This window comes from Podospora anserina, chromosome 2 (genome assembly GCF_000226545.1).
Source record: "Podospora anserina S mat+ genomic DNA chromosome 2, supercontig 2".
Taxonomy (NCBI): domain Eukaryota; kingdom Fungi; phylum Ascomycota; class Sordariomycetes; order Sordariales; family Podosporaceae; genus Podospora; species Podospora anserina.
The window spans coordinates 1,962,547-1,974,434 of NW_001914858.1; the positions used below are offsets into that span (position 1 = coordinate 1,962,547).

At 54.1% G+C, this 11,888-nt stretch overlaps 3 protein-coding genes across 3 annotated transcripts; 1 reads left to right on the forward strand and 2 right to left on the reverse strand.

The window, feature by feature from the left end:
• Positions 1-277: 277 nt before the first annotated feature.
• Positions 278-4,356, reverse strand: PODANS_2_5220 (uncharacterized protein; the record flags this gene model as incomplete). Its single annotated transcript, XM_001911248.1, has 3 exons — positions 278-1,491; positions 1,549-4,288; positions 4,354-4,356. 3 exons carry the CDS (start codon positions 4,354-4,356, stop codon positions 278-280), a joined length of 3,957 nt encoding a protein of 1,318 aa, XP_001911283.1.
• A 2,391-nt stretch (positions 4,357-6,747) lies between these two features.
• PODANS_2_5230 (uncharacterized protein) lies at positions 6,748-8,226 on the reverse strand (the record flags this gene model as incomplete). Its single annotated transcript, XM_001911249.1, has 2 exons — positions 6,748-7,928; positions 7,980-8,226. The coding sequence occupies 2 exons, from the start codon at positions 8,224-8,226 to the stop codon at positions 6,748-6,750; spliced, it is 1,428 nt and encodes a 475-aa protein (XP_001911284.1).
• Positions 8,227-9,279: 1,053 nt separating this feature from the next.
• On the forward strand, positions 9,280-10,940 carry PODANS_2_5240 (uncharacterized protein; the record flags this gene model as incomplete). Its single annotated transcript, XM_001911250.1, has 2 exons — positions 9,280-9,852; positions 9,909-10,940. The coding sequence occupies 2 exons, from the start codon at positions 9,280-9,282 to the stop codon at positions 10,938-10,940; spliced, it is 1,605 nt and encodes a 534-aa protein (XP_001911285.1).
• Positions 10,941-11,888: the final 948 nt, after the last annotated feature.

Consider the following 11,888-nt stretch of genomic DNA (forward strand, 5'->3'; position numbering starts at 1 on the left):
AAAGCAAGACAGAAAGAAACCGAAAAAAAAAACAACATTGTTGCTGATTTGTTGTTGTTGTAGTCGCATAAAACATAAAAAGTCGGAACAAAAGTGGGTATCTACTCGACATCATCGAAAGTGGAATGTGTCGTTTTGTTGCGCATCAAGACGGCGCTCGTTGGGCGTGCCTGTGTTGCTTGTCGTAAAATCGGAAAAGTTATCGTGAGCGAAAAAATCGTATTCGACTGCAGGCGAATCAGGACAAGGTTGCTTGGTGGGAAGGCCATCTTCCTAATTAGTATCCCTTTCCAGCACCATGTGGTTCCGCCCATGTGTTCTCGCCCAGTGGCGCTCCGAATTCGACACCACCTTGACGTTTCCGCCTGGTAGAGGGCGGCGAGCTAGGCTGCATGGCCAACTCGGTACCGAGAAGGTTGTCGAAATCAACGGCATTGGTGCTTTCGAGGAGCTGTTGGGCGAGTGCGGCCTCGTCCAGATCTTGAAGGCTCCCGAGATCAATCTCAGGCAGCCTATGGGAAGGTGATCCGGTGGTGAAGTTGTTGGCTTCGCTCAGGAGCTGGGCGAGGTTCGCGGTGAAGGGTGATTCGAAGTGCTGTGCATCATCGTCATGCACAAAATGTGCCTGGGTAGGGGCGTGTCGGGGACTTCGTCGTCTGCCGGAAGAGCTGGGGGGAGCCAGCAGGCCGTGGTTGGATCCCGATCGGGGAGTGGTGATCCTGCGGGCGGTCATGTAGACATCGATCGGCGATTTGACAATGCTTCGATGGGACCGCATCGACCTAGAGACACTCCTTGTTATGGGGCGATGACTGGGCGTCGGCCGGGTTGGTGTCCTGAACACACCGGCGGCAGTGGAACTGGGAGGTGGAGTGGATGGGCATCGGGGAGGTGTACCAAACAACTCTTGATCGAGCTGGTCGCCGCCGTTGGCTGGCGTACCAGTGCGCGCTGGAAGAGTGTTGTGGTTCTCCTTGCCCGATGTAGCGGACTTGGCCACCTGACCGTGAGTGACTGTTTGTGTGGCATTTGCCGAAAGCTCCCCAAGAACCCGGGGCATTGCATCCTTCCTAGGTGACGGGAAGAGCAGCCTTCTTGTGCTGCCGAGATCATCTTCAACTGCTATGGGGCTGTCCGCTGTTCCACTACCCCTCGAGTGAGTTGATCCCGGCAAGCGCTGTTTTGGGGAGCTCCGCAAGTTTAAAAGCTTGTCATCGGTCGCGATTGTGTTGTGGCTTTCTGGTAACGTCCCGTTCTCAGGGATGCTCTCAGGAATGTTTTCTTCTGGTGACTCATGGTCCAATGGGCCAGCAGGGTCCGTCGTGAAGTAGGCTTCCGAGGTGGGATTCACCGGCCCATCGCTTTTGGCCCGTGACTTCTTCTTGCCCTTGCCTTCGCGCCTCTTACGGCTTTGGTTGAGGCGGGCGGCATCCTTCTCCCACCGGTCAGGCGGGCGGTGATTTCTGAACTTGGCAAGCCATATGCCACAAGCTAGCCACTAGGTTAGTTTGATTGCGAAAGGCCTAAAGTCGCCGAGACAAAACTTACGATTACACAAGAGGGTTTCAACCCACACCTTCTTGTCGTCCTTGGTACCAAGATTCTTCTTGACCAACCGATACGCCGCTGGCTGGCCCTCCGCATCCCGCTCGAGAATGTCAATCATGGTAACGAAACCTGGCTTATCCGAAAACTCATAGAACGGCGGGATTCCCTTGTGCTCTTGGATCCATATCTTACGCCAAGTAGGCGTCTCAATTGCGCCGCAGTTGTTACAGAATGGGGGGGATTCCCCTCTCATGATGGCAGACTCCAACCGCTCCTTGATAGTCTGTTTCTTGACCAGGTTCTTGCTGTAGCGAGGCGCGTCAAAATCGCTCGGCGGGCACGGGGCCTCGGACATGAATGGCTGCGGCAAAGTCAAGATTGGCTCGTTCCCGACATCGCTGGCTGGGACGGTTGGGACTCCAGGGTCTTGCGAGGCTGGGCGCGAAGGCGGTCTAGATGTTGGCGGAAGAGGCTGCTGCTGGTGGAAGCAAGGTTCGACAACCTCGCGGCTCTCCATCACCGGCAGCGGCGCTGCAGGAACTGACACCTCTCGAGGCGACTGAGCAGGCTCAGAGGCCCTGGCGAAACCGTTTCCGACATGGTTGTTGTCCAAGTCCGCGGTGGGCCGCACGGAACCGTTCATGCTCCCAGGCGGCTGCTCGAAATGTGGAGGAAGAGCCGATTCCTGGGTCAGGCCATAATGTTGGGTTGTCGGTTGCGCCTGTGCTGGTTGTACCGGCGCCTCTTGCTCCGAAACCACCGGGTTCGGGGCAGTATGCGATCGTTTCAGGGACCGGGCGTTTCGTTTCTTTGGCGCTGGCTGATTGGACGGGATGGAAGCTGTCGGCCGTTCCACGGCTTGATGGGAAGCAGGAGGTGGTGATGGCCGGTGTGTGGTAGGTGGGGGTGTTGGTCGGTTCAAGGTCTTAACACGCCCAGCGGGGTTGAAGAGGCTCTTGGTTGGGAGCAGTTCTGGCGGGCCAGGGTTTACTTCTTGGAATGTCACCTCCTGTTGCTGCGACGCAGTACGAACTCGACTATTCTTGCGGCTGTTGGGTTTGCTGGTCATGGGCACAGGTACGGGCTGGGCGATCTGCATCTGCGCAGGCATGGGTCCAGAAAGCTCCTGCATCCGTGGTGGGGGTAGGTCCGGCATCATATCATCCTCGTCGAAAAAGTCGTCAAGACCGCCGCTCATAAAGCCGGAGTCGACATTCCGCATGGGCATCGGAGGAAGAATCGGACTCGACGCTGGTGGACTAGACCGGAGGTAGGGGGTCGTGCGCGGGACTGGGGGTGAGGAGCCCAGGTCACCAACGCTGTCTTCGGGCGAATAACCTTGGTCTGGTGATTGACCAAATGATTCGACGGGTGAGCGGGCGTCCTGGCTCATCTCATGCATGGGTAGTTGGGGCTGTCTGTGTTGAAAGACGGGGATATTCTCCATTCCAACGGACTCGGACCGAGCCTTGTGGCCTACCATTCTTCTCCTTTGCTGCTGCTGCAAAAGAGCCCCATCAGGTACTGGTGTTGGCGCACGAGGGACATCTTGAAGATGGTTAGGCGTCGGGGCGTCGTTTCCCGAACCAATGGGTCTCATGGTGCGCAACGACCCTGAGGTACTGGCAGCTACTCTGAGTGAGTCTGGTGCAGAACCAAACGGCACAACGGCCGCATAGTCTGCCCGGATAACCTTTGCCCTTTTCTTCCGTGGGCCTTCATCACCGTCAGTGGCTTCCTCTGCCGCCGACGTGTTGCCCTCTGCAGTCGATTTGCGCGGACGGCCTCGTGGTCTGCCGGTTGGCGGTCGTTGCCTTCTACTTCTCGTTGAGGTTCGTGAGGACGGCCGGGAAGGACGCGCTTGTGGTTGCATCTCGACTACATTTTCTGTCGGCTGTGGTTGAGGTGCTGGTGAGGGAGCGCTATGGATCGGGGTGTGCGTCCTCGGGGGGTCAGGGACTGTGGCGACGCCAGGAAGGCCGTGGGACGCAGGTGGCGTCGGAGCCGCTGGCTGGGGCTCAGGTGGTGGTATACTCGATGGCCGATTCATATATGGAGGCGCACTATCACTTCTCATCTCCATCGGCCGAGGTTCATGCATCGGGTGGCTGAAGTGGTGATTATGCTGAGTGTGCTGATTAGGCTGACTGTGAGGGTTGTGTTGATTGTGGTGATAGCCGTGATTTTGGACCGGAGCAGGAGGAAGCGCTGGTGATGGTACCTGGGCCACATTCGAATTCTGACCAAACATTTGGCTGGACTGAACAAACGAGTTCCACTCCGAGTTGTCGTCGACGTGCATCTGAGAAGAGTTTGACAGGTTAAAGCCCTCCAGGGCTGAAAAATCTGGTCGTGGTGGCGCCTTTGCAACCATTGTCAACTTGAGTTTCACCTCGAGTGTTTCCCGGCTCCCGCTGCTGAGAAGGGCGAGCAGATTGCGGGTTACTCGCCCTGGGACCAATTGTTGTTGTGCCGCCTCATTGTTCGGATCCAGCCCCCGTGATAGCATCCCTTGCCCTACCAGGGGCACATCGGGTTCTGAAAAGTCATATGCATACACACTGTAGTCGTTCTCTTCCTGGTTGACGATCTCAGGGCTGGACTGGGCGACAGCCTGAAGACATGTTCGGAGGTCCACCACGCCGATTGTGGTTCTTTCGTCGAGTGGAATTGTCTGGATGTGGAGCAGGTGAGGCCAACGAGCCAAGCAGTTGACCTGGCTATCTCGATCGAAGGTATACTGCACCTTCACTTCATGACATTAGATCTGTGTGGCTGGGTCAAGGTCAGGGCATGGCAAACTCACATCCCATCGGCCTCGTCTGGACACCGAAATCTTCGACTCCGGCTGGCTGGGCAACCATGTGGTGCGAGGGCGCCTGCTGCTGCCACGAGTTTGTTGGAGTGGCCATGGTCACATATAGATCCCACGACACCGCGTCGCTCGCTCTGCAAGCAATTGGCGACAGGAATAGGTGCGGGCGCCGACTCGACAGTGGTCGGCTCGGGGTGTCGGGTGGTGGGAGGCGAGTTTGGGTGGAGAGACGGAGGAGAGGTTCGTTAATTGAGATCTCGAAGTAGGGTGGGCCGAATTTGAGAGGCTGGTTTCATTCTCCAGAGCGCGTCCTGGCGAGGCGCACCCAGTCGCGTCGGTGGGTCCAACCGTCAACGACCCCTGCGCTCGAACCGTTTGTCTTGCAGTGAATGCCCCGCCAAACACCAGATAAGCTTCAGGAAGAGATGGAAACTGAGAGCACTTTACTGGGAGTGGGTGTTTGTATAGGAGTATAGCTGTCGTCGTGGGCTCGGTCAATCGCTAGTTGCTTTTTCCAAACGGCAGGGCAGTTATCAATGCTCGCGTTCACAACTCGAATAATTGTTGGCGTAGCGTGGTTGCATCCAAACATGGGGGGCACAATGACGCGAAGTGGGCCTTTCCGTGCCTTGCCTTGCCTTGCCTTGCGCTGCCTTCGAAGCCTCGGGCAGCGCGCGTTTGAGGTTTGAAAGGGAAGCACGGTCCACCCCCCATCTCCTGGGCAGGCAGAACAGCCAGAATTGAACACAGGCCGTCTGCCGTACCCAAATCGATCGGACTTTAGCGCTCAACTCCGCGGTTCCAAAGGCTCCCAACCGGGCACCCGAAAAAGATGGAAAACCGATTAACTTTTAGCTGAGCTTTTGGCCTCGAGGGGATCCCGGCTGCCCTTTTATACTCCCCGCAGCTCCCTCCCCCGTCACCGCCCACCACCGCCGGCCACAAGGCAGCAGCCCCACCCCGATCGAACACACCTCACAACACGAACTTGACGCCTGTTTAATTGATTTCTTATCGCTGATAACACAGACCACCCATCATGTCCCCATTCCCCCCTTTCATCGCCGCTCAATCGGGCAAAACAAAAACACAAAAGCTGTGGCAACCACAAAATTCCATCCTGAACTGCAAAAAGAAAAAAACCCGCCGAAAAGGCGGTAACACCGTGCCCTCATCATGCAACCCTTGACTATTTAGGGGCAAGTGCACACGCATCCCGGCGTGCCAGTCCCGATGGTCCGTAGGCCTGCGTGCATGCGTTGTCGTGGTGTCGTGTATGACTTGACTGCTATGTGGTGGCCGTGGTGGCTCAAATAAGACTGCTCAACGAGTTGGAGCTACTCTGTATAAGTTGGGAAAATACAGGGAGAGCATTCGGTTAGAGAAGAGCAACCTCATGGGTCATTTCAATCTTCTAGCAAATGAGGTATACACTACTTCATCCCCAGAACCCACCCTCAAATCCCAAGCATCACCACTCCAACCATCATCCCCCAAATCACACTCCCTCTCAACACCTCCCCACCACTAACCACAACCCCCGTACTCCCACTCCCACTCCCCGTCCCCGTCGGCACCATCCCCCCCTCATTAACTCGTCGTCGCCATCCCCGCTGAATTCACCACCCTCCTCCCCCCCAACCCCCTCAACATCCCCGCCGCACTCCTCAGCACCCCCTCCCCTAGCATCGTCGTTGGCACACTGGTGCGATGACGACAGCCTGAAACGGTTGTTGTCCCGTTCGGCAATGCTGGAGAGAATATGCATGAAATTTACGAATCAAGGAGGACGGGGTTTCTTCCGGGGGAATTTGGAAAAACGACAATAGGATACCACTAAATCTATGGATCTGAGGAGAGCATAGTCCATGGCAAATGCGGCTTACACAGAGCCTCTAAGGTCACCAGCTTCGAGCACCACCATGTTGATATGATGAATTTTGGAATCTGTAAGTGTTGAGTGTAAAGGTGTAAAACAATTTAAATACATCTTGCACCTGTGAGTACGTGGGCGAATCCTACATAAAATGGTACCCAATATCTCTAACATGACGACGCCAGCGCCGAGTTGTGAACGAGGTTAGGAACAGCAGAAGATTCCACAACTGTACAATTTCAGAACGTTAACCCCGTGGCGCACATATCCCCATGCTATCACTGTAAAGTATCCCGCCTCTTGGCGCATAGAACCCCAGTTTCGTAATGACAGCTTCTAGAAACAGGAAAACCATGGCATGTTAATCATAAGTCGTGAGTCGGTAAAAGTCGTCAGAATTTGGTATAAGTTGTCGTAAATCGGTAAAACGGTCGTGAATCAGTATATATCATCGTATGTCGTCATGAAGCGTCATAAAATCATAAAATAAACAAAAATAAAAATATCATCAAGACTGAGATCCCCTCCTCGCAAACAACCCCCAGAATCTGCCCTTTTCCTTGACCTCGACCGTATATGGCTTCAGCGGGAAAACAGGCTTGATGTTGTACTCGTCTTCTTCTTCCTCGCTTGGCGAGCCAGTGGTGGTGATGTACAGGGATCTGTGACTTGGCTGCCATTTCCGCTGAGGAATCTCACCAAGCTTAGTGCTGTCGGAGGAGAAGGACATGATGGATATCCGGTTGGGGGATGTCCTGGGGTGGAGGGAGGACGAGGGGCTGAGTCTTGGAATCGCGGCCATGGCGAAGTGAGCATTTGCAGTGATTGCTTCGATCGAGCTTGGAGAAGCCGGTGGTGATGGTGCGGGTTGTAATTTGGGTGAAGATGGTAGCTTTGGTGAGGATGGTAGCTTTGGTGAGGATGGTAGCTTTGGTGAGGATGGTAGCTTTGGTGAGGATGGTAGCTTTGGTGAGGATGGAGGTTTTTGCGAACTCGCTGACTTAGGTGGTGCCGTTGAACTTCTTGATGAATGTTTTTCCGCGTGTTTTACTGAGCCCTTCCTCGGTAGCTTTGGTAATGCTTTTGAGTTTTTTGGTGAGGCCGGTGTTGGGTTTGGCGAGGCTGGTGTCAATTTTGGTGATTTTGGCGTTGGCTCTGGTGATGGCGAAGTCAACTTTGGTGACGGTGCTGCTGGTTGTGGGTCTTTCGGAGTTGCAGATTTTAGCTCGCTGCTGGACGATCTCTTTGTTTTGCCATCCTTGGTGTCCTTCTTGGGCTGGGGCAATGCTTTCTTGCTTGAGGAGCTCTTTTCTTGTTGGGCAGACTCTCTCTTCGGTTTGGGCGCCTCGGGCGTCTTGGGTGACAGTTTGTGCCGGTGTGATGGTGACGTCGACAAAGAACCCGGAGAAGTTTTGGATGACTTCGACGACGATGACTTGGATGATGTCTTCGAAGCCTTTGATGAAGCCCTTGAAGAATGGGAGGCCAGTGAAGAACGAGACGGGCTACCAAGCCGTCGGGACAGGCCATCTATGGTCTTGATTGTCTCAAGTCTGGAAGCATTGGAGAGACACATGAGTGACTCATAGTCCAGGTCAAGATTCTGCTTGTGGCTGGAGATTCGCAGCAGGTTCTTGATAGCTTCTTTGAGCTTCCTCAAGACACCGTCTACTGATGAGATGGCGCGGGCTATCACTAAGGTCAGTCATGCCACAATGCCGAGACGAAGTGGCGACATACCATCTCCTTTTCTGAAGCGGTTTCCAGACTGGCGAACTCTTGACGAATAGGCCTTCTCAACCAAGTCACGATCCACCTTTAAAGACACCCGCAGAACGGCTTGTTTGTCCTGAGAACAGATCGCTGTCTCTGGTGTTGGGGTGGTTGAATTTGGCTCATCGCCCCGATGCCTGAAGGCCTTGAGCAAGGAAATGCAGTTTGAGTAAGTGTCCAGCAAGGCGTGGATGCTCTTGCCAAACGCCGCCATGGCGTCAACTGAGATGTTTTGATGGTGGTTTGAAGATCATAAGATGGTAGTACAATGATGTAAGTTGATGATCCAAGCTCTACCAGCTGGGCGGCAGTATAACAGTCAAATATGGTCCCTGGGGTCAAAAATGAGGCTGGAAAGCGGGGCTACACCAGATATACCAGCAGTTGGACAGCAATTTTCAGGTACCAAACTTCGTGTCTCTTGCCCTACCGTGGATCGGGTGTTTTAACTACTCCTATAACCGCCGAGGGAACAGAACCTGCAGCATGCGTCAGTTGAGATTCAACGACAGCCAATCATTTGCTAACGGGGGACGGGCATTCGTTAGATCAATATTCTTCAGTTAGTCAACGCTTTTTCTTTGATTTCTGCCCGTGATAGCCAGTTCGATTGCCTGAACGAAATCCATTGAGGGGATGATTGGGTTGAATAGATGTCGACCTCAATTAAGCCCATGGCGCTGACGGCCGCGTAGTCAGAGAGGGGCAACCTACGTGGTCGCTACTAACGGTCACCTCCACAGCCTCACGGAGGCGGGGATGCCCTGATGGGATGCCCTGATGGGATCTTATGAGAGAGCGCTATCATGTTTGCTTTGATCGCAATGAGATAGATGTTCAGTTTCTACTCACCCAAGAAAACGGTGTTGAGTGTTTTGAGATTTTCAGAAAGAAGATATCTTGGCACGCCAAGAAATGCTGGTTGTGTAATTTCTCGTGTTGCCCAAGGTAGGTACCTACTGAACAGTTCTCGATCACCTAGAGTTTGGCGCATATGAATTACTTTTGACGCCTGTCAACCAAATACCGTAGGTACGGACGTGTCGGGCTTCGGAATTAAAAGAGGCACGCGTCTGCACTTACCCACGCTTTCCACTCGAAGGCCTCGCCAAGGCAGCCATGACTGCTACCCCACGCACACCATGCAGGCCATTGTTCCAGGCCGGTGGCGATAACGCCATCCATTACTTTATCTCTTCAGAACCTCGACCCCAAATCTTCCCTCCTCCAGGCGCACCTCTACCCTAGCCGCCAACTACAACCAAAAATGCGATTACAACCACTAGCCCTCGCTTTTAGCCTCGCGCTGCCCGTCGATGCCGCTGCTGCTTGGATCGAACCCTCGCACCGGGACCACCAAGCCGGCCGCCTTCAGCACAGCAACGGCTACCCTATTCTAAGATGGCTGCGTGATACCGCCGTCGAGGCCTTCTTCGGCAAGCAATTGAGAGATGACGACCTCGACACCTACGAAATCAACCCGGCTGTTGCCACGAGGCATGAGGGTGGCATCGTAGTTCGGTTCAACGCAACCACCTTGGAGCAGAAGCGCCTCCTCACTGACATAACCCGGACACTTCAAGCTTTCGACATCTGGTCCATCTCGCACGACTATGTCGACGCAAGAATATATAATGCCAAGATATATCTCAAGAAGATTGTCGACCAACTGCCAGATTCGATGAAGAAGCCAGAAATTATGATTTACGATCTGCCCGCCGCCATCTGGGCCACGTACCCCAAGAAGACAACCGGGGGATTCAGCTCGAGTTCCCTCGATGTACTGACATCCAGGGAAGGAATGGGTAACCTATTCTTCAAGGATTATCAGAGGCTGTCGGTAAGTCTTGGTGTCCGGGCGATCCCCACTTGATCAATAACACTCACACTCTTCAGGTCGTCACAAGCTGGATGCGGCTGCTGGAAGCCATGTTCCCATCGCTCACAGAGATGACGAGCATTGGGAAGTCATTCGAGGGGAGGGATATTCATGCCCTCCGTGTCGGCGCACGCAGCGAAGAGGAAGAAGAGGGTGGTTCGAGGAAAACCATACTTGTCACTGGAGGTCTCCATGGCCGTGAATGGATATCAACCAGCACGGTTACATATCTGATGTGGTCCATGGTCACCGCCTACGACAAGGACCCAATGGTCACCAAGCTGCTCGATAAATTCGACATCATCTTCATCCCTATCCTGAACCCCGACGGCTACGAATACACATGGCAGGAAGACCGGCTTTGGCGCAAATCGAGACAGGACACCGGTACAAGCTTTTGCTTTGGCATGGATCTTGACCACGCATTTGGCTATGAATGGGCCACGAATAACAAGGCGGGCCCATGCTCAGAGAACTACGGAGGCGATTCCCCCTTCCATGCCGTGGAAGCGTCGGAGCTGGCAAACTGGGCCAAGAATCAAACAGCTCAACATGGAGTCAAGTTTGTGGGTTTCCTCGACATGCACTCGTACTCGCAGCAGATCCTGTTCCCTTACTCTTATACCTGCGCTGCTCAGCCGCCCAACCTCGAAAACTTGATGGAACTTGGTGTTGGACTGGCAAAGGCCATACGGCTGTCGAGCGGGGAGGCATACACAGTGACCTCTGCCTGTGAGAGTGCTACGGCATACCGAGGAAAAGACGACACCCGCGTGGAAGGCGGCGGTGGCTCGGCTATTGATTGGTTCTACCATGAAATTGGAGCCAAATACAGCTACCAAATCAAGCTCCGCGATACTGGTAGCTACGGCTTTTTGCTACCGGCTGACCATATCGTGCCAACAGGCGAAGAAGTGCTCAATGCCCTCAAGTATTTCGGGGACTTTCTCCTCGGCAACAATGGCATTGAGAAGGGGGAGTTTGAGGGAAGTGGGCATGTCCAGAACCCGCCGGCCGATCAATGGAGTGATCTGAAGAGGCGGAGATAGAGACTTGACGATTGCACAGGAGCGGCGTTATGGATGGGTATGGGCATCGGCATCGGCATGGGCATTGGCATTTTGTATCAGTGGTTTTTTAGGTTCCTTTTGGCAAAGCGTCTTGATGTGTATTTGCATAGCAGCTACAGAGTGATACAGCGATGCATTGGATAACTTTATGCTTTTTGTTCCCCACATCACTTGCGGTCAGTCCACCGATTCTAGATTTAGCTTTTGCGTGTATCGGACAAGGCGACGGAGTTCTCGACGTTGGGCCCAAAAATAGAAAATTGGGAAAATGAAGCTTTCTCGTGAAGCTGGTCATTGGGTATATTGGATGGAGTCTTGCGAAATAAGAAGCTGGTAGCGCACGAGGTGGTACCCGCCTGGTTCCATATCTTATCACCGGGGGGTTTGAACAGCTCACCAGGGAGTTGTCTCATCGTCGTGGGCGTGTCGCATGTTTTTTGGGGGTTTGAATTGGCTGGATTTCTTGCATAAGCCGAGCATACAGCTGAGCCCGAGAATAGAAAAGAGAGAATCATCATGGCATCAAAGAGCTATCTCCATATGACTTGCCCTGTGAAGCTTCAAGATAGGGCGAAAATAAGGTCTGGATAGCTTCAGGGGTGTTGCGTGTCTGCCCCGCGATCTGCAAATTATCATTTTAGAGCAGGGCAGGGATGGTCTGCAGGTGGCTGATTGGCTGGAGGGGGCTACAGGTGGGGACCAAGCGCTCAGCTTGGAAGGAGCTGAGCCGGCGTCGGGTTGCGTCGTCTTCCAGAGACCCGCCCAGCCCACCGCAGCCCACCGCATCCCACCGCAGCCCACCGAAGCCCACCTCCCACGCTTTCTCTGGGTCTCCCTTTTGGGGCCTGGCGCCGCTTTTGGTGCGGTCTTGGAAGCCCAGGAAGCCCCCAGACGCTCCCCCCGGGACATGCTGCCCTTGGCGAAGGA